Here is a 20830-nt window from a genome sequence, read left to right as displayed (position 1 = left end):
GTTGCTGAAAGAAAAACTAAAACTCTAGAAGAAAGGTGCTTGGAGCTCGGGAGTCGGAGTTCAACATATTGTGGAAGGAGATTGATGATTTAGATGAGATAGAAGAATCTGATCAGAGGCAGAAGAAGAGGGTGAGAAGAGAGATGCTTTAAAACTGAAGTATTCCAATCGTATTAAAGAAGAAGAAATCAGGTGGAGATAAAGATCAAGAGCTCTTTAGTTAAAAGAGGGTGACAAGAACACTCGCTTCTTCCATAGTAAAGATAGTGCAAGGGCTCAGCGCAACACAATTAGCAGCATTGTGGTTGAAGGGAAAAGAACATCGGAAAAGGGAGAGATCTGCGATGCAATAGTTTCTTTCTATAAGAATCTGTTTTCTGAGCAGTGGAAGAGACCGCTATTAGATGACTTGGAATTCCCTTTATCTTTCAGTGGAAGGGGCAGCGAATCTTGAGAATCCATTTTCTGAAGAAGAGGTTAAGGTAGCCCTTGATTTGATGTGTGATAATAAGGCCCCAGGCCCTGGCAGTTTCCCGATGTTGTTTTATCAAAAGTTTTGGCAGATGGTTAAAGGGGATTTGATGGCTTTTGTCCCTGAGTTCTCCGAGCCAAGTCACCTTTCTAAAGATCTTGAGGCTTCTTTTATTGCTCTCAGTCCCAAATTGAAGGTGTGGAAGAAATTAAAGATTTCAGGCCTACGAGTTTAATTGGAGGCCTGTTAAAAATTTAAATTTTAAATTTTAAAAAAATTAAAATAAAATAAATAAATAAATAACCTAAGGTTCTAGCTCTAAGATTTCAAAGAGTGCTCTCTAAAGTTAAATTGGAGAATCACAAGGCCCTTGCATTGGGTAGATAAATTCTGGATAGTGTCCCTATTGCATATGAATGTAATCACTCCAACAACAGAGAAGGGAAGAAAGACATCGAGAAGGCTTACGATCATGTGGATTGGGAGTTTCTTGACTACATGCTTGGTAGGGTAGGGTGCGGGCAGAAATGGCAGGGGTGTATGCACTCTTGTTTTCAATCCATTTTCTTCTCATTGTTGGTGAACAGATCACCTAAAGGATTCTTTAAAGCATCTAGGGACAGTAGGCAACGCGACTCTCCGTATATCTTTGTAGTAGTTGGGAAGGCTTTTAGTAAGATGATGCAAAAAGGGGTTGAAGGTGGGGCTAATTAGAGGCTTCAAAGTGTCAAATTCAACGATGGAAATTAGTCACCTTCAATATGCTGACAACACATATTTTCTGACACGGACTTCATGGCCATTGATAATCTTCGAAAATTTGTGGTTTGTTTTGAAGCGGTGTCAGCCCTTGGGGCTCAGCTTTAATATAACAAAGAGTGAAATGCTGGGAACCGGTTTAGAGAATGAGTTGGTGCATCTAGCTTCAGGGTTTGGATGCAAAGCCAGGTCTTTTCCTTTGACGTATCTCGGGATGCCTTTGTGTATTGGGTGGCTGGCAAATTTTTTGTGGGATAAAGTTATTGAAAGAGTCAAAAGGAAGTTGTCTAGTTGGAAATGCCAATATCTATATTTGGGGGGACGCCTCATTCTAATAAAAGCTGCTTTTTCTAACATGCCAGTTTACTATATGTTGTTGTTCAAATGTCCTAAATTGGTGCTGGATGGGTTGGAGAATTATTTTTATTTTATTTTTTTAGAGATAACAGCAATTTATTCAAGAAGAACGCCAAGCTTGCGAAAGAATACAACTAGACTACATCAAGAAAGACAAAATATTTACAGATTTAGCTTCTTTAACATAAGGAACCCAACTCACCAAGTTCCACTCGATTTCCTTTATAACCTCTTGGACCGTAGAGCTTCTATTCTGGAAACACCTATTACGGTTCCCCTAAATAACCCAAAAGACCCCCAAAATGAGCAATGTCCAAATCGCTCTGCCAGGTTTCCCTACTCCCCCTTTGTGCCAAACCCAAAGGAGCTCCACAACCAAGCTCGGCATCACCCAAGCAAATAGGTTGGAGAAGTTGCGAAGAAACTTTCTTTGGAACGGGATGGAAGAAAGAAAAAAGTTTTACCTCCTCAGTTGGAAGGAGGTCTATAAGCTGGTTCACGAAGGATGGGCGGGATTACAAATTTGGGAACAATGAACGTCGCTTCTTGGCAAATGGTTGTGGAGATTTAGATCTGAAGAGGGCAGATTATGGAGGGAGTTGGTTGAAAGGAAGTATGGTTCTCAATTGAGAGGTTGGGGAGTGAAGAGTTCTTCTTCTAGTATTTGGAAAGCAGTTGCTTCAATTGAGCATTTGTATTGTAGAGGGATTTCTTTTTTTCTCAGGTCCGGGAATCGCATTCGGTTTTGGGTGGACATTTGATGTAGAATTGCTACTAGCTTGAACAAATATGGGAAACTTGCTAATCGTGTTAATTCAAGTGCATTTAGATGTGCATTTAGATAAAGTGCACAGATGAACAAAGAATATGTATGAAAACAGTGCACATGTGGCATCCACAATCTGACCAGATCATCTGCGGGACCTGATTGTACAGACATACATGCATCAAGGCCCCTCTTTGCTCACCAGTGTGTATTATATAGGCCCACACTCTGATCAAACCTAAAATCAACACCAATTTTGGAGGCCTGATTATCAACCAGACAGATCCTGCAGTAGTATGCTTTGTTGGGGGTTGTTGTCCCCCATCATAACAGACGGTAAATCAAATTAAAGCATTACAACTTAACCAGAAGCAAGACGATACCTGTCCAGTTACAAAAGATAAAAAATACTTGAGTCGAATTTCTCCAATGCAACGATTATACCAATCCAATAAAAAGATCAAGTTACACGGAAGAGAAGTGAAAGGTCAAACATGGGATCAAGAAAATTACACAACTTAAGATCTTAGAGGTGCAATGACAGGTGATTCAAGCTACAACATTTAATATACAGGTAATGCACACTAACATTTCATGGATCATCAATAATGTAAATACATTGCAACATGATGGTTCATGCAGAACTCCTAGCACGGCATCACAAGTTGCCAAGGGAGAAGTCAACTTGCCTCTGGGGGAAAAAAAAAAAAAAAGAGGAGCAGCATTCGTAGCAAAGACCTACCAGCACAGTCAAAAACCGCATCGAAATACGAATTCCATTGCAATCCCCCAAATCTAAAGCTTCCTGCCAACCAAATCATAAGCATCATGAGTTCCAAGGCAGGTAAAGTTACCTTCAATGGCATAACAACACACGAAAAAAAAAAAATAATAATAATAATAATAATCTATAAAATGCTTCTATACCAATGTCACTCGCATTGAGTCCTCAATAAACAGGTAATAAAATCAACTATGAACCAAAATAGTTACCAAGAATAGTTTTATAATACAAAACCTGTCTCCCACAAGAGAAACGGTTTCCGAAAGAAGAAGATAGGATCTCAGTTTGCAAAGACATACTTCCTTCTATTACAGTAGCATCTCGTGTTTTCAGAAACATTTTTACTTGAAACCAAATACATGTTTCCTGTTTGAACACTTGTTACAGGGCTAACTAATAGTGTTAAAAAGCCTCAAAGTAGCATAATTAAAAAGATAAAAGTCTACAATTTCTAGTGGAAACTATAACCGCTGTGTGTGTGTGTGTAGAGAGAGAGAGAGAGAGAAATGGCGGGGGGTGGGGGGATTATCCCCAGATCTTTTAAATGACATGTTGGATGGCCAATCATCAATTGGTATGGTTCATTAAATAGTGCCACTGGGTGCAAGCCATGGTGCAAGAATCACGCCGATAAGATAATTCTAACACTTTTAATGGTGCCAATTTGTTACAACCATCATTATCTTACGAGCCATAGACCACGTGGTTAGAATCATTGAACCAAAGTGCAAGAATCACGCCGATAAGATTGGTATCGTTCATTAAATAGTGCCATTGGGCGCAAGCCATGGTTCAAGAATCACGCCGATAAGATAATTATAACACTTTAATGGGGCCAATTTGTTACAACCAGTGTTCGAAATATCGGTATCGCATTATGTATCGCACCCTTGGGATACAGATATGTATCGGTTATCGCACGGGATATATTGTTTGTGTTGGGTAATTTATCGTACTTTTTGGGAAACATGAGGAAACATTGGGAAAATGGTTGAATTTTTCAATAAAACTTCAGGGATTGTAAAAAATGACCTTAACACACTTTTAAATCATAACATCTCAAAAAAAAGGTGCACATAATAGGTATCCTTTGTATAGGGTCCTAAGTTATGCACTGTCTGACTAAACTAATGAATCTATATTCAAATTGAATGCATAACATTTAGAGTGTATGTGATGATCATTTCATCAAACACTCCTACATACTTCGAAATTAGTCTCAATTGACAGCTGGTTGAAGGAAATTTTCAAAAAAAAAAAAAAAAAAAAACAATGGAGAACATGAAGAACCAATGGATATTGAAATCAAAGCTCCAACTCCATGATTTTTCATGCAAAATATGAAGAACCAATGGATTTGTAACCATTTGACACTAACTTAACATAATTTCAACAACAACAAAAAAAAGGATCGGAAATTGAAAATGCTTCCTAGATCGAACACATGGGATACAAGATATATCGTGGGATATATCGGCCGATATCATCGATATTTAAAACATTGTTACAACCATCATTATCTTACGAGTCATAGACCACATGGTTAGAATCATTAAACCAAAGTGCTACTTTGAAATCATAAACAATACAAAGTGAATCTAATGAATAGATGATTCAAGATGATGATTGGAACTATTTTGTTTCTCCACTCGATTTTGAATGTCCAGTTTTATTGCTATTGATCTCATGTTTAGGATCATCCATTGGTGCGATTTTTACATCACGGCATGCTCCTAGTTGTATGAATGAATAAACGCTTTCAAATCATTGATACTAATCCCACGTGTCATTTAAAAGCATTGGGGACGTTGCTAACTTCCCCATGAAGGTGGGGGCATATGATATCTACTAAAAAGGGGTATGCTTAAAATTAGATCCCACTGCCTATAGTAATAGTATATTTTAAATATCAGTATTTTATTGTTAATGTTAATTTCTTTTGATATCTACTAAACAAGATCATGCTTAAAAGGACTGTTAGACACGCATATTATTGTTAGTATTAATTTATTATGATATCTACTGAAAAAGGTTGAGCTAAAAAATCTTCTACAATAACTGTATATTTTAAGTACCCCGCATGACGTTCTTATTCTTGTTCTTGTTGTAGAAGATGAATGTAAGGATGTGATTTACGAATTACAATACTACATTTCATTATAACATGCATATAAAGGAAGACAAAACCGAGACCCTAGTGAAGCCAGGATGCACTTCTAGCTTCAGCAAACATTTATATCCCCCCTATGATAATGGTGATTCTTGTTAAACAGGGAATGCATTCAATGTTAAAAATAATTCATGAATATCTCAACACAATCCAAAATATGCACAAAAAAAAAAAATTGTGAGATAGAACTCGAGCACGTGTCAAAACCAACCAGTGAGTACATCAAGAGCTAAATGCCGATTGCCAAATCTGTCTAGCTCATTTCCTAAGTGCCTATGAAATGGGAACAGAGGAAAGCCAAGGTAGACTATGGCTTCCTAACATCTTTGCTATTCCAAACTACATTGAATGCATACGTAATAACAGAAGAGAAGAGAATTTCACATATGCATAGAAAATCAAAACAAAGAGGCTAAACCACACAATAAGAACCCATCAGGAACTAACTGGATAATAAGAAAATTCATCACCACATGAGAAATCAATCATGTTTTCTCCCTACATTCCACTGCATCTTTATGGAACTCCTAACATTCTAGTGCATCCTCCATCCAAAATATATGATAGCTTCAAGAGAAACAGAAACAAAGAAAGGCATCCTATCAGAGAAAGATAATTTGAACTAATGTTTAAAAGCTCCTTTTATAGCAATTGATTTGCAAGCCAGAACATGCAGACGGAATATCAGCAGCCAACAAAAGATCCAAATGCAATCAAGACAAGGATAAGACCACAAAAGTAATCAGGGGTCGCAAATTGCAAACCTGTAAACTAGTTTGCGTAGCGTCTACTACTTTCCTGGCAAAGTCCTCACTTTCCAAATTCAACAAACCAACCTGTACAATAAGCAAGGGATGTAAACATACTCATAGACCCAATCTTTAAAAGTAAAAAGTCCATAATCTACAAATTATGTAAGCAGTAGCAACAGCAAACAATAAAAGGATATAAGCTAACAAACTGCACTAGATCTCCAATTCTTCAGATGGTCGGTATTGGACAACTCAAGTTCATTTTCCTGTTCTGAACGTATAGAAAACACTAGAAAGGGATAGCTAACTAAAGAAACAGTGGAGGTACTTAAAAAGCCAAGATTGCAAAAATAAAAATTAATAAAAAATAAATAAAAAGATCCTAGAGAACGAGTGGAGAAAATTTTTCCATAGTAATCAATTCATTCAGCAGAATTAAAGTTGCCAAACTCCACTTTCCAAGAAAAGCCTTCCAAAAAAAAAGTTTCCTAAATCCAAGCAGACGTGATTAAGGTTATCAATGAGCTAGGTAGCCCAGTGGCTTTTACAGCCATGTTAGAAACAGGTTTAACCTTGACTTTGTGGCCCATAGATGGACCTTGGCCTCCTTGCTTGTAACCCAATGAAGATGTGGCTAGCTGGGCATGGCCATTGAGCCATCATTAGCATACATAATTACATATTGACTCATAGCTTTTAAATAATCATGGAAATTTATAATAAATTACCTACAGGGACATGTACACTGTAGCCTTAAACATGCTCTTTTCAGCCCAAAGCTAGTTGTCTTTGAAAGACGTAATTTCAATAACTATCGTTTTTATATATACCTGAGTTTTAGCCCCTTTCCTATCTCTTTTTTTCTTTTTTTGGAAACACATGAAGCTATTATATTAAGAAATAAAATACCTATATTTGTCATACTAATGGATAAAAAAACTGGAAAACTAAATGGACAAAACACACCATCGTGACCAAACAATTGTGTTGCCACTAGCATTTCCAAGTAACGCAATGCAAGAAATGCCAGACCAGGTTCTATTTGATTTCCCACATCAACAGTGTACATGCCATTTTCCTTTATCCCACATGCAATACTTTTCAAAGTAATACTTGTAGTTTCTTTAATCTCATATCAATGGTCTTGAGCAGCTAACCCAACATACACATACAGATACAGTGATTTAAATATCAATAGTATCAGCCGATATCACGTGCCGTGCATACAATGGGGGGAGTTGAAAAAATCCCCTGCATCACCCAATATATCACGAGATAGCCCATGTAGCAACGATATATGGATCCATTGCAATATCTAAAGTTTATGGCAGTTACAAAATCCACGATATTGTCAATACATGCGATATGTATCAATGATATCAACTGAGTCAGCCCCTCTTCCAAAAACAAAAAAGGAAAATCAGAAAAAATAAAAATAAAGCAAAAAACTCTATTGAAAATTTTTTCGGGGATTACATTCTTAAGAGGATTTCAACCCGTCCTCTTGGTTTTGTTTGAAGAGAAAAGAGGATTTGCTTCGGAAAATCAAAATAGGAGAACGGAGATGGGCTGGAACCCAATCGGCAAGTTTTTATTCATTTAAACCTTTTTCTTTGTTTAAATTACTTAGAATCAGTGGAAGCAAGTTAGTAATCAATGATTTCGTGTGTTTCGCATGCTCAATCATGGATTTTTGCTCCAATTTTCAGTTTTGGGGAAAATAGGGGAATTGTGGAAAAATCCGAAATTTCCCTGATTTCACCCATTTAACTTGTTGCAACTAGTAAGAAAAAGTCATGTGCACTTGTAGGTTGATCTTCAGATGAACAGCAGATTTTTGAAATTTTTGAAAAAAAATATATATTTCAATTAAAAAATACCGAAAATAAATAATTTTAATTTTAATTTTAAAAAATTATATTGATCAATGAATAATTTTTTAAAGGTAACAGCTACCAATTATTGAACCCTTGGACACTCACTCACACTACAATGTCTCTACCAGCTCATCAAACGAGCAGGAGATTGATCACCCAATATTTATTCCTAATATTTGTATATTAATGAGTGTGTGTTGATCTTAATATCGGTCACATTCATTTATTTATTTTCAAAAACAAATTTATTTTTAAAAAAATTATAAAAATAATTAAAAATATATTTTTAAAACAAATGCACCATACATTCTAGGATAGATTTAGAGCAAGTGCAACGAATTAATACATTCAATGTGCTAATAAATTATATGAATTATACAAATATTAGTGAATTTATATTTATTATTTAAATAATTATTTTAAAAATATTAAAATTGCAAAAATATTTTAATATAATGGTTATGTTTTCGTGCGTCTTATATGATTTATCAATGATATGAATTTTGGATATAATTGAATCACTTCTGTTAGACAAATAATTCAGGACCCTATACAAGGGAAACTTATTGTGTACTTGTTTTTTGTGATCTTTTTGAGTTCTAAATGTGTAATAATGTCTTTTTTTAACATCTCTTGGAGTTTCATTGAAATATTCGATCAATTTCCCAATGCTTTCAAAAACCGTGATACATCCCGCGATATTTCCCGTGCGATACCAATATGTTTCTATATCCCGAGGGTGCAATACATGCGTCGATACCGATATTTAAATCATTACACCCATAACAACTAGGAAAAGGTTTAAGATGGGTTGACTAGAGAAGTTTACATATTCAAATGTATTGAGTTCCAGTAAAGTGATTCAATGAGCAATCTCAAAGCAATTAAGATGGATTTGTATTGATTATTCCCTTCTTTTTTTCCTTTTTCCTTTTTTTAAAAGGTAGAAAAAAAAAATGGAAAAGTCAACAATCAGATGAAACAAAATATGCACAGTATCTATTCCATTGATACTCATAGGAGAACTACATGGGATGCTAGAGCATCACTATCAAGCAATTCTAGAAAGGATTTGTATTGATTATTCCCTTCTTTTTTTCCTTTTTCCTTTTTTTAAAAGGTAGAAAAAAAAAATGGAAAAGTCAACAATCAGATGAAACAAAATATGCACAGTATCTATTCCATTGATACTCATAGGAGAACTACATGGGATGCTAGAGCATCACTATCAAGCAATTCTAGAAAGCAACAATCAGATAAAACAACAGATGCACAGTTATCTATTAATAGAAGACAAACAAAAACAATGTAGATATACGCTACCACTGCTCCATAAAGAGGGATCTTGTGCGGCAGTTGTTCAGCACACTGAAGAAGGAACTGTCACAATGCATAAGACAAAGCAAGCACCTTGTCACTTCAACATGGCAGAGAAAATAAAACAAAAAATTAAGAAGGAAGCATGAGAAAAAAATTTAACAAATGAATGAATCATAATAGTGTGCTAACCATCATACAATATACGAAAGTAACCATAGAGTGCTAGAGTGCCCACAAATGCATGTGTATGTATGTGGAATGCTAAATCCCCACCTTCATGAGGACGTTAGCAATGTCTCCAGATTCCTTAAGTGACACGTAGGACATCCAAGCATTGATCCTCAAACCTAGCAATCTCATTGTGCACTTCTTTGTCATCATTCAACCCCTCCATAACCAATTTTGCAGTAACTTCTTTCTACAAGTGAAACTCTGAAAGACTTAACACCTAACATCTGTGATCCGCCCTTCTCGGATCTTCAGTGCCCCCATCAAAATTATTCAAAAAGAATAGACAAACCAAATCGATATCAATGTCTCATCTTGGTGATGATGGTTTGATTGGTGAAAACATTGAATGCTCCAAGTCGAAATAGGCCAGAACATGTCGGATCATTATCCTCTGCATTTCAAAATGTTTTCATTAATATTCTCCTCTCAATTGAAAGAGATCACGCAAACAAGAGAGAAATTATTAAATTTATTGTGGGAAATTCACTACCAAAAATATCCCTGCCAACGGCAACATCTCTGCCCGCCAGCTATCGTAGGATCAAAATTAGAGTGCTTCTGCTCACCACATGCATCCTCTTCAGCTGTCATGCCAACCATCTTAATCAAATCAGTATCACCCACCTTCCCAGATGATGCATCTGATCGTCCCGAAACAACCGTGCAACTTCCCATTACGCATCGATTCTGATCAGGTCCCCCTTTCTAATTGTTCGTGCTGAGATAGATGCCACGTCGCCATATCCTGCCAAGCATACCCATCGCTGGAAACTATGCTCTTGCCTTTTTATGTAACCGTTCTCTTCACTTCCATAGAGAGATGTCACAAACCCTAAGATGCCTTTGCCTTTACCAACCCCTATTTACAGCCATGGGCTACTCGAATCTTTGTTTTTTTAGTCTCCCTGTAAAATAGAGATCAAAAAGACTCTCCCTGAAAACCTAAGGTCCATTAATTTACAAACCTCTCCAGATATCTCCAATGCAAGTTTTGCCTAGACAGGCCTAACATCATGTCCCTCCAAGGGGAGGGAATCAACCAACTTGACTTATTGCCACCCCAATAGCCCTAGAAGTCGGTGTCTCTATGCATGAAGTGGAACACCTCTAGAGCTTCCAATCCCACCAAAAGTATCTTCGTTCCATCTTGAAAGCAAACACAAGGGGGTTAGAGGAGAGACACCAAGCCTAAAAAACAATACCCTCCACATCTTGACTAAAAGGTATTCTTCGCATGAAGGAAGAGGTCCTCCAAAGAATCAGTTTTGAAGTAGGTAATGGAGAGAATATCTGTTTTTTGGACAGATACCCGGTTAGGAGACATTCCTTTGAAAGACAAGTTCCCCGACATGTTCCGGTTGGCTGTGAAGAAAGACAGTTCTATCGCTGAAAATTATTCTATTGAAGCAAACAAAGTGGTGTGGAACATTAAATGCCGAAGGAACTTGGAGGATTGGGAAATCGATGCCTTTGTGAAGCTGCTTGAATTCATTCAGCAGGCCTCCCCAAACCGGGTGAACCGTGATAACCTCATATGGAAAGCCGATAAATCCTCACTCTTTTCAGTCAGATTGCTATACAATCAGCTCACTCATAACCCCGGCAGCGCTATATCGCATGGCCTTCACTTCATATGGAAGTACCCGACCCCACTAAAGTTAGGTCTTTGGCTGGCGGGCCGGGAACAGGAAAATCCTAACTGTGGATAATCTCAGAAGGAAAGGAATGACCCTAAGCAACGTTTGCATTTGTTGCTTGAAGGCGGAAGAAACAGTGGAACATTTGTTGATCCACTGTCCGTTTGTATCCTCCATTTGGACAGATATTTTGTCATGCTTCAAGGTTAGCTGGTGTTTTCCCAAAGACGTGGATCTTTTGTTGAAAGCATGGCACGGCATCAGATTAGGCAACTCGAAAACCTGGCTGTGGCGGATGGCGATCCTTGCCACATGGTGGTCGGTGTGGACAGAAAGAAATAGCCGATGCTTCCGAAACGAATCAAAGCCCTCTCATTTAGTGGGATCCAATATCAAATGTCTCATTGCGGAATGAGCCTCCCAGTTTGATGCTTTCAAGGATGTAGATTTAGCTTTTTTGGGGCCTAGTTAACTTTGCTTCCTCAGCAGATTTTAGCCCTGTTGTATTCCTGTTATTCTCTTTAATACAATCAGTTATCTTTCAAAAAAAAAAAAAAAAAACATCCTGACTAAAAGGGAAGATCATGATAACAGTATTTTAGGCAACCAAATGGTTTAAATCATCCCTAACACCTACCAGGGTGAGTTTGCCCACTGTTCCAATTCATTAACAACAAACACTTCTAGAGACTTGATCGATTGCCTCCACCAAAACGAGCTCTAGCAAACCTATTGTTTTGAGACGAATGAATCCTCGACCCTAACCTCAAACCCCCAAAGAGATGTCCCCCTCTCTCACCTCTGTGATTTTTTCATCCACATTCCTCTTACCTAATCCCCAAACCCCTCCTTCCAAAACATTTTTGAAAGGGATTCCTTGTTGTATAGCAGGGAAATGGGAATGCTCATATTTCTTCAAGTTCGGCTTCAACTCCTGCTGCTTCCATCACCAGCTCCCTTTTCATATTGCCTCTGTCAAGGTGTTCTGTTGCGGTAACGGTAAGCGTAACAGTCCCCACCGTTACCGATACGGATACGCCTCGTATCGGCCGAAATGGGGTGTATAACAGTCGAAAAAACTGTCAGAAAAATCTGGAAAAAATATTCATTAAATCCAGAATATTCTAAATATTCCAAATATGCATTCACTTATAATTTTGAACATGTTTATGGTGGTGTAACAGTCCAATCTTTGGTGAGAATGCTATATCGGGCTGTCAGATGGATTTATGAACCTGACAACCTGGAATTAACTGCAAACCTTTTATATTTAGTTTTCTAACTATATAATATCTATATAAATTTACTATAATGAATGTAATACCAAAACATCTTATATTTTCAAGTTTTCCTTTTATTTATAGTGCTAGTGCATTGCATACTTCGTGACTCACATACATTTCATTTCAATATATAGAGTTTAGGGACTTTTGTATCCTATTATGTAATTCATATACCTAACAATTTGATATCATTTTCTCCCATAGATCTTTAAAAAAATTAAAATTAATTTGGGGTAAATAGTGTTGTTGATTCAGGGCTGATTTGGGGACCATTTGATGCCCCAAACTAGCCTCAAATTAATGCAATCTATTGGCACTTACCCCACTAATGGATTGGTGGACATTTATTGGACAGTGAAAAATGAAAATTATCAAATGGTCCTATTTCAAAAAACAAATGTCTGCAAACTAATGGTGAAAATTGTTCAAACAAATTAATTTTGGGATTGTGACTTAGCAACAATGGTCCCAAAGTTTAATTGGTTAATTTTGAGTTGATATATACCTCATGTATAAATTTTTAGGGCCATGTACTGGGGTCCACTCGATTATGTATTATATATCCATGTCATCCATCCGTTTTGGCAACTCATTTAAGGGCATTGGAAAAAAATAAGGTAAATCCAGATCTCAAGTGGACCACTAGTGAGCCAGGCGGGCCACCTCGATGTATTTGTATATCCATGCCGTCAATCCATTTTGTCAACTCATTTTAAGGCATGGTGCAAAATTTCAGGTAGATCTGAATTTTCGGTGGACCACTAGTTAGTATCCCTTTAAAAGTGGGTCCCACCTCAATGCATTTGTTGTATATCCAGGTGGTCCATCCTTTTTGCCAACCTATTTTAGGGCATGGTCCAAAAAATGAGGCTGATCCAAATCTTAGGTGGACCACGAAATAACGATTTAATTCCCACCATTAAAAATTTCTTAAGATATTTTTTTTTGGATCAGGTTGTTATTTGTGTTCTCCCTTCATCAAGGTCAAGGTCTATGTGACCTTATCAACAGGTTTGATGGAAAATAAACATTATAGTGGGCCCTAGGAAGATTTTAACGGTGGATATTCAATCTCAACTGTGTGGTCCAATTGAGATTAGGATCCCTTCATTTCAAGGATCCTGCCCTAAAATGAACCTGAAAAATTGATGGATGGCATGGATATACTACACATAAATCAAGGTGGCCCCACGTAACAAAACAGTGCTAGTGCATAACGCTTCGTGGGCCGCAGAGTATTATAAAAAAATTTAAGTGTGTGGCTATTTGTTTTTTCCAAGACTGAAAATGAAAAGAAGAGAGAGAGAGAGAGAAACCAATAAGAAATGAGGGAAAGAAGAGAGAGGGAACTGAAAAGAGGGAGGGAGGGAGAGAGAGAGGGGAAGGGGAAGAAAGAAGAAGAATATGGGCGGCAGCAACTACCGCCACTGCAGCCGCAGCAGCCCAAAAAGAAGAAGAAGAAGAAAAGAACAGTTTTTTTTCATTTTTTTCCCATTTTCTTTAGGGTTATGGCCCGTAACGGACGTTACAAACCCAAAAATAGAGGTGCCCCGTTTCGGGGCTGTATCGCGTGAGACGTAACCAATTTTAAATACCTTGGCCTCTGCTTCAGGAAGACCTTGACTAGGAATCACCAAAAACGCCATAGACCATACTTGAGAAAATGAACCGTCATTCTCTTCCTAGATAATCTTCCATCCATGCTCTTAATAGCTTCTACAGCCACCTCCCGGCTATTATAGCGGGTGAAGGTAAAACTCCGCATAACTGCAAACAATTTCATCTAAGGTATAACCACCTTCTAAACTCTTTGAACTTACCGAAACTCCACTTCTAACCATTCTTCAGTAAATTTCTCAATGAAGAGAGAATCCTCCCCTTTCTTTCAACCTTTGTCCCTCTTTTGTTGTGACCTATATTTGCAACTAGTAACAACACTCCAATCTCCTTCCACCTATCACCTTTCCCCTTTCATTGATATTAGAACTCCTTGAGACATTAACACAAAGCCTAGAAAGAGAGACCCATTTATAATTGCACAAAGTGTGACATAAAGCAGCGACATATTTGGGTGCACGAGCAACGATGCGTCTATTTCAAAATGTAAACAAGTATAAATGGGTAGTAAGCAAGAGCTAGAGCGAGAGTTTGAAGTGAGATTCATTTGAAGTAGGTACGGTGCCTAGTTAGCAGGATCCTGCAACTAAGGGTCCATTGCTAAGCATGAGAATCCACTAAGGAGTTACCCTCTCATCACAAGTGCACCATCAAGAATATCTTCCCAAAATGAATGTGCCATGGGAGAATGAGACGACTCGGTTCAACAATCTTCAAGCCAACACCATCACTAAAATCTCATCTAGGCTTCCAGTCAAACTTATGGACCCATAATCCTTAAGATTCCTAGTTCCTTTTTTTGAAATAAGTACAACAAAACACACTTGTCGAGTTTCCCACTCTCATAGAGTTTTGGCAGAAAGCTCATCACTCCTTTTCTTTGTTTTCTTTTTTTTTTTTACAAGTAATGAACCCAAAAGACGGCAAAGATACAGGAAGTTCATCGCTTTCTTTTTACTTCTACCAAAATACCATATAGACTGCAAGAGGAAAGCCATCCCCGGCGTCTTATCGTTCCCCAGCAACTCTACCACCATCACGGAGAAGTTGGTAATTCGAGATGGTACAATGCGATAAGTAACTCCAGCTGAAGTGATTGCAATGGTACAATTTTTTTATTTGGATGGTACAAAATTAATTTTGATGGATGCTCCTTTGGTAATCCAGGACCTGCAAGTGGTACGGGTTGCGATTGCAATGGTGCTCTTCTTGCTGAGTTTTCGAGTCCGATTGGCATTGTGGACTCGAATGTTGCAGCAGCAAAAGCTGTTCTTGAAGCTGTAAAGGTGGTTATCAGTTTCTCTTTCCTTTGAGCTATTGTTGAAGGGACTCCTAAAATGCAATCAGTTAGCTCAAATCCAAAAATTGTCCATGGAGGATTGGAAGTATCAATGAGGAGCTGTTTGATTTGGTTAGATGTAACAGGGTGTCATTTGTCAGAGTAAGTAGATTGGCAAATGATAAGGCAGATACCCTTGCTAAGAATGGGGTTTTCCTTCATGTTGTCTCCATTGTAGACAGGAGATAATCTCCCTGTTGTATTATTTGTTTTTAGTTTTTTCTGTTTTCATTTCTGCTTTTTAGTCTTACATAAAATATCCTTCAAAAAAAAAAAACACACTCAATCACCTCTTTCGCTTCCTCTTCTCCAATCACTCTTTCACGAATATCATCCCCTTCCTCGCTAGTTTGATCAAATTCTAAATTCTCGAGACTAGGTCTCCTCCATTCTTTCTCCCATCTATAGGTTAATAGAACTCACCAATAGCATATCAAACTTCTTTTGGGTTCAATCGTCAACCCTTCCTTACCAAGACCATACAATTCAACCATCTTCTAGTTCTTTCCATTCTATGGAGAAATTTTGCTCGCCCCCCTTCGTAAACCAAATCACCCTAGAATTTTGTCACCACGTTATCTTTTCCTCCTTCACCTCTCTTAAATTCCATGTTTAGACCCTTCATATGGATATATCCTCCCTCAACAGTCGTTCCGAATATCGGTATCAGGAGACATCAGCCCGGCCGAAAAACTATACAATAAATGCGTCACGTATCACTATCAGCAAGTATCATACTGTATCAGCCTGTGTCAGTTGAAGTCTTTCTTAAAGCCAAAGAATTAAGGAAAATTCAAGAATCTATCATTTCTTTGCATTTTGGACACGTATATATGATGATGTATCAAATCATTCTTTGATAAAAATGTGTTTGTCGGCTTGACCTATTGAAAGTCAAACCAGATCGACCCTAACTAAACAGTGAATTAGGGCCCATTAAATTGAAATACCAAAAAAAAAAAAAGATGATGGTGAAGGTTTACCCATTTTTCCCACAATAGCCCATTCTACTTCAATTCATCCCACTCAAATCTTTTATTTTGATCCCAAAAATTGGTCAAAATCTAGTCGAAAATGAGTTTCTAAAATTTCTCCATGGTTGAAATGAAAAAAGAAGAGGAAAAATGAGTGAAAATTAAAAGGAAAAAAAAAAGAAAAAAACCAAATTTGGGCCTTTATAGACGTACGACATATTGGATTCATATCGCTGCCATACACCCCATATCAACCGATACAGCCCCTTTTTTAGAACTGGCCCCATATTGCATATTGTACGAAGCTGATAAATATATGATAATCGCATTGGCAGATAGGATACCGATATTCAAAACTATAACCTCTGCAGACATCCTCCTTCCTTGCCACAGATCTCCTAAATATCATCAAGGATCTTCATATTCGCTTAATGCATTTTATTCCATGATTTGGCTTTAAACATTTTTAAGCTTCAATGTTGGCATGAGAAGAATGGGATAATCGTCTAACTTACCATTCATTTGAAAGTTTGAATTATCGTGTATCCATAGCTAAATTCATGCCATCATGTGCAACAAATCTTAAAGCATTTCTCACATAAGAAATCCACAAATATATAATGGGGTGTTTTTTGGCGAGTTACCAGGATCTCCGAATGATGCCTTGTCATGCTTATGAATTTTTATTGTTTTAATAAAACTATGGTATTCTTAAATTTAAAAATAAAATAAAAAATCCACAAACATATCACAATCTTGTTTGCTACTAAAACAAGAAATATGGAAGTCTCATGAAAGTTACCTTGTTATAAGCAAGAAATTTTCTAAATCGGTAGCAGAAAATACTCTCTAGCAATATTCGATGTAGTAAGTGTCAATGAGATACTCTAAACAATCGGTACTTATTACATATTTGATAACATGCATAATCTTTTCTATGAATTTGTATGACATGGTATACATGGGGTGAAATAAGATTGTAATATTTTACCTCTAAAATATCATCTCCAGAGTGCTCTAGCTCTCTCAAAAGTATGCCATTGCATGTTTCCTGAAATAAAAACAGATGGAGTAACATACTACATGATTTTCAAATCTTAAAAAAGTGCCTAATGGTTAGGGCATTGAATTGGCAAGGATAGCCCGTCAGGCTTCCAAGCGCAACATTTCGCAGGCCAAACTTGGTCCTCAACTTTAGACACATGGATCATGCTGAGATTGACTTTCAGGTCATCTAGGAAGGGGTTTCACTAAGGATGAGGTGTGGCACCATTTTCCATTGAAGCCAGCCCAAGCCCAAATCCAGACCCATCATGATTAAAAAAGGTCTAACCTGAGCCTGACTTTCAAGCCCAACTAAATTGGCGATCATGACCCAGCCTAAACCTGGCTCATTGGCATCCCTCCTGGTCATGCATCTTTTGTAAACCCAACTACTTAAACAAGAAAGATGATAGAGATCCACATTGGATTTTTCAGGAATAATTAAGGTCAAAACAATCCTAACCACCTGATTGGTGACCAAATGTACTGACAAGAGTAAAATGATTAGCTTTCCAAAGTAAAAAAGGAGGAGAATCAGATAGTTGCAATCATTGAGAGACTGTTATTTTTAGGCTATGCACCATCCATAACAGAGTCCACAATTTGGAATGTGTACAGCCAGGAATGGTATATATGCATGACACTTGTACCATGTATGCCTAGGGATGGCAATCTGGTTCCAAGGCAGGTCAAGGCCAGACCAAGCCTCATCACCATCATCATCATCTAAGCCTTACCCCAACTAATAGGGGTCCGCTACATGAATCCCATTCCACCAGTCCACTCTGTCAATGATTGTAATCCAGCTTGCCATTTAGCAATCTGGCCTAAAAGTCATGCACGGCTTGTTAGCAGTATGAAGTATGATTTCAGGCCCAAGCTGGCCCATTAACATCATAAAAGGGCATATAATGTGGCTCCGGTTGAGCCGTAACAGAAAAATTTTGCAAAACCTAAGCCTGGGCCCAACCCGGATCAGGTAAAGAGTCGGGACCAAAAACTAGACACAAAGCCACCATTAAATTGACGATAGTCGGGGACCAATGGTGAAACCCAGTTATCGAGTCAATGAGAATTGATGCCCAAATTGCTATAAATAAAATAAAAAAGTACACCCACAAGAACAATGGAGTTGAGAGGGAGAGAACTTCTTTGATATCAACATTCTTCTCTTATAAAAACTTTAAGAATACTCACACTTAAAAATTTTGGAATGACTAACTCCCGCACCACCCTCCCCTTTTATAGACCCTAAATGAAACTTTAATAAATCCTCCCAACTACGAGATTGATTGCAAATCAATCATAATTTGTTTCTGACCAATCTAATCTACCTAAGATGGTAAAAGCCTAATTACATCTCTAAGTCAGCCCCATATCTTCAATCGACACCACTTCATATCTTCAATCACATCTTTCAATCAGCCCCCACGCCTCCCAAAAATAGTAAATTGTAATTTTTTATTTAAGCCCCCATATCTATAAACAAACAGTCCAAAAATCAACACATGTTGGGCCTTACAGTGGGCTATGGGCCTACATCTTGCTAGGCCATACAATGGGCCTAGATGAGCCATGGGCCTAGGTGGGCCATGGCTACATCAACCAAGATGCAATGATGATAATTGTTTGAATTAAAAGCTTCCTAAAAGGCACAATTATAATACTTATAATCAACAAAATAAACAAAACCAACAAAGTCAATAAATGATTTAGTTACAATGATGTCTTGTTTCTTATAAGAACATCTCTACCAAATTTACATAATTTTCTAAGGGGTTGTTTGGATGGGAGTAAATGGAGGTAAATGGCATTTGAGGTGTGTTGGATGGGAGTAAATGCATGGAAATGAGATGAAATGTTAGTAAGTGAGCTTGTAAATGAAATCCTCTCTCTAAAAGAGGATTTGGAAGTAAATGGGGTGAAATGCCTTTTTGAGCTCCCTTGGAGAGTCGCACGAGTAAATAAAGGTGCCGCTACGCACATGTCCACCATACACGTAGAACACCGATGATACTCTAAAACAATCCAATTATCAGATACATCACTAAAATCACTAAAACAATCCAATAGGATAATCCAAACCGTCCAAATGTTGGTCATCTAAATGGGTGGTTAAAAAACGTTGACAAGTTGCTTGTTTGTGATCCTTATTTTTGTGACCCACCCAAGGCTTGAAATTTCCCCATTTTCGCTAAAGTACATATTTCAATGGGCTTATTATAATCATTTAAATAAATATCACATATGTACACTAATTTGAGATATTAAAGCTTATTTGGGATATCACATATGTTCCTGTGAATATATTGAAAATTTCTAATGCATTACAATTTCTCCCATTTACCTCCATCCAAATAGAATATTTCAATTTCAAATGCATTTTATTTACTCCCATCCAAACACAACTGAGTAAGCCATTTACTCTCAATTCCTTTACCTCCAATTCCATTTCCCATTTACAAGCTCCCAGACGAGCCATAATGTATTCACTACAAATTTGAACATCCTCCACGCAATTTGGAAAAAAAAAAATTAAGGAAATAAGAAAATGGGGAACAGAGCATTCAGCATAAGTATATGCATACAAGGAAATTGGGAAGGAGTGAGGTATTAGTTAAGATTGTTCACCAAGGGGTAGCAAAATGACCACTTTTTAAAACTTGGGTCAAGAATCCAGGAGGGTAGAGAGATTGAGAAGGATGTTCCACGTACAATTAGAGCTAGGTGGATGAAGTGGTGATGTGCCTCTTAAGTTTTATATGATCGCCATGCCAATGAAAGTAAAGGGAAAATTATATTGGATAGAATTGTTCAAAAAAAAAAAAAAATTTATAGGATAAATATAAGACCAACCATGCTTTATGGGTGGGTCATGACCTGAGAACAGTGGAAACAATCTCACCAATGGCATATAAACAGTAACGATGGCCGTAACGGCCAATATCGTTACCGATACAATACAGGCCATAATGGCCGTTATAGCCTATTTTATTTTTTTGCAAAAAAAAAAATAAATATTGTCCCCATTACAGGCCACTTTTTCTACAATGCCTGTTACGGACGTTTCAGTCTCGTTATGCGTAACAGTTACCATTGTTACCATTAGGTAGCCGTTTTGGCATATCATGGATAGAATCAAGAACGGCTACAGTCGGGTGAACTTGGGAGTAGCACCAATAGCTAATAAGATAGAAGAAAGTAGACTTATATGGTTTGGCAGTGTGCACCAGAGACCGAGAACTACACCGGTTAAGAAGGAGTGATTGGTTCAAGTTGAAGGTTCTAAAAAGACAAGGGGAAGGCCCAAAAGGACGTGGGTAGGGTTTATAAGAAAAGACTGGAGGACATGGTCATATGGTTTAACTGAGGGCATGGTCCATGCTAGACTGGAATGGGATAACAGGATTCGTGTAGGCGACCCCAATAAGTTGGGATGAGGCTTTAA

The 20830-nt window shown here is 37.5% G+C and overlaps 1 protein-coding gene across 2 annotated transcripts in view; it reads right to left on the bottom strand.

Annotated features, from left to right (window-relative positions):
* LOC131231267 (nuclear cap-binding protein subunit 1) overlaps positions 1-20830 on the bottom strand; it is a 100654-nt gene that overhangs the window by 78428 nt on the left and 1396 nt on the right. For both annotated transcript variants that reach the window (XM_058227407.1, XM_058227408.1), the window contains exons 3-6: positions 17330-17389; positions 9261-9317; positions 6073-6144; positions 3097-3159 (exon numbers count right to left, since the gene is read on the bottom strand). In XM_058227407.1, coding sequence (XP_058083390.1) covers positions 3097-3159; positions 6073-6144; positions 9261-9317; positions 17330-17389 — 252 coding nt within the window. The remainder of the gene's footprint in view (positions 1-3096; positions 3160-6072; positions 6145-9260; positions 9318-17329; positions 17390-20830) is intronic.

The sequence above is a fragment of the Magnolia sinica genome, chromosome 17 (assembly GCF_029962835.1).
Source record: "Magnolia sinica isolate HGM2019 chromosome 17, MsV1, whole genome shotgun sequence".
In the NCBI taxonomy this organism is placed as follows: domain Eukaryota; kingdom Viridiplantae; phylum Streptophyta; class Magnoliopsida; order Magnoliales; family Magnoliaceae; genus Magnolia; species Magnolia sinica.
This window is presented reverse-complemented; position numbering and strand designations above follow the sequence as displayed.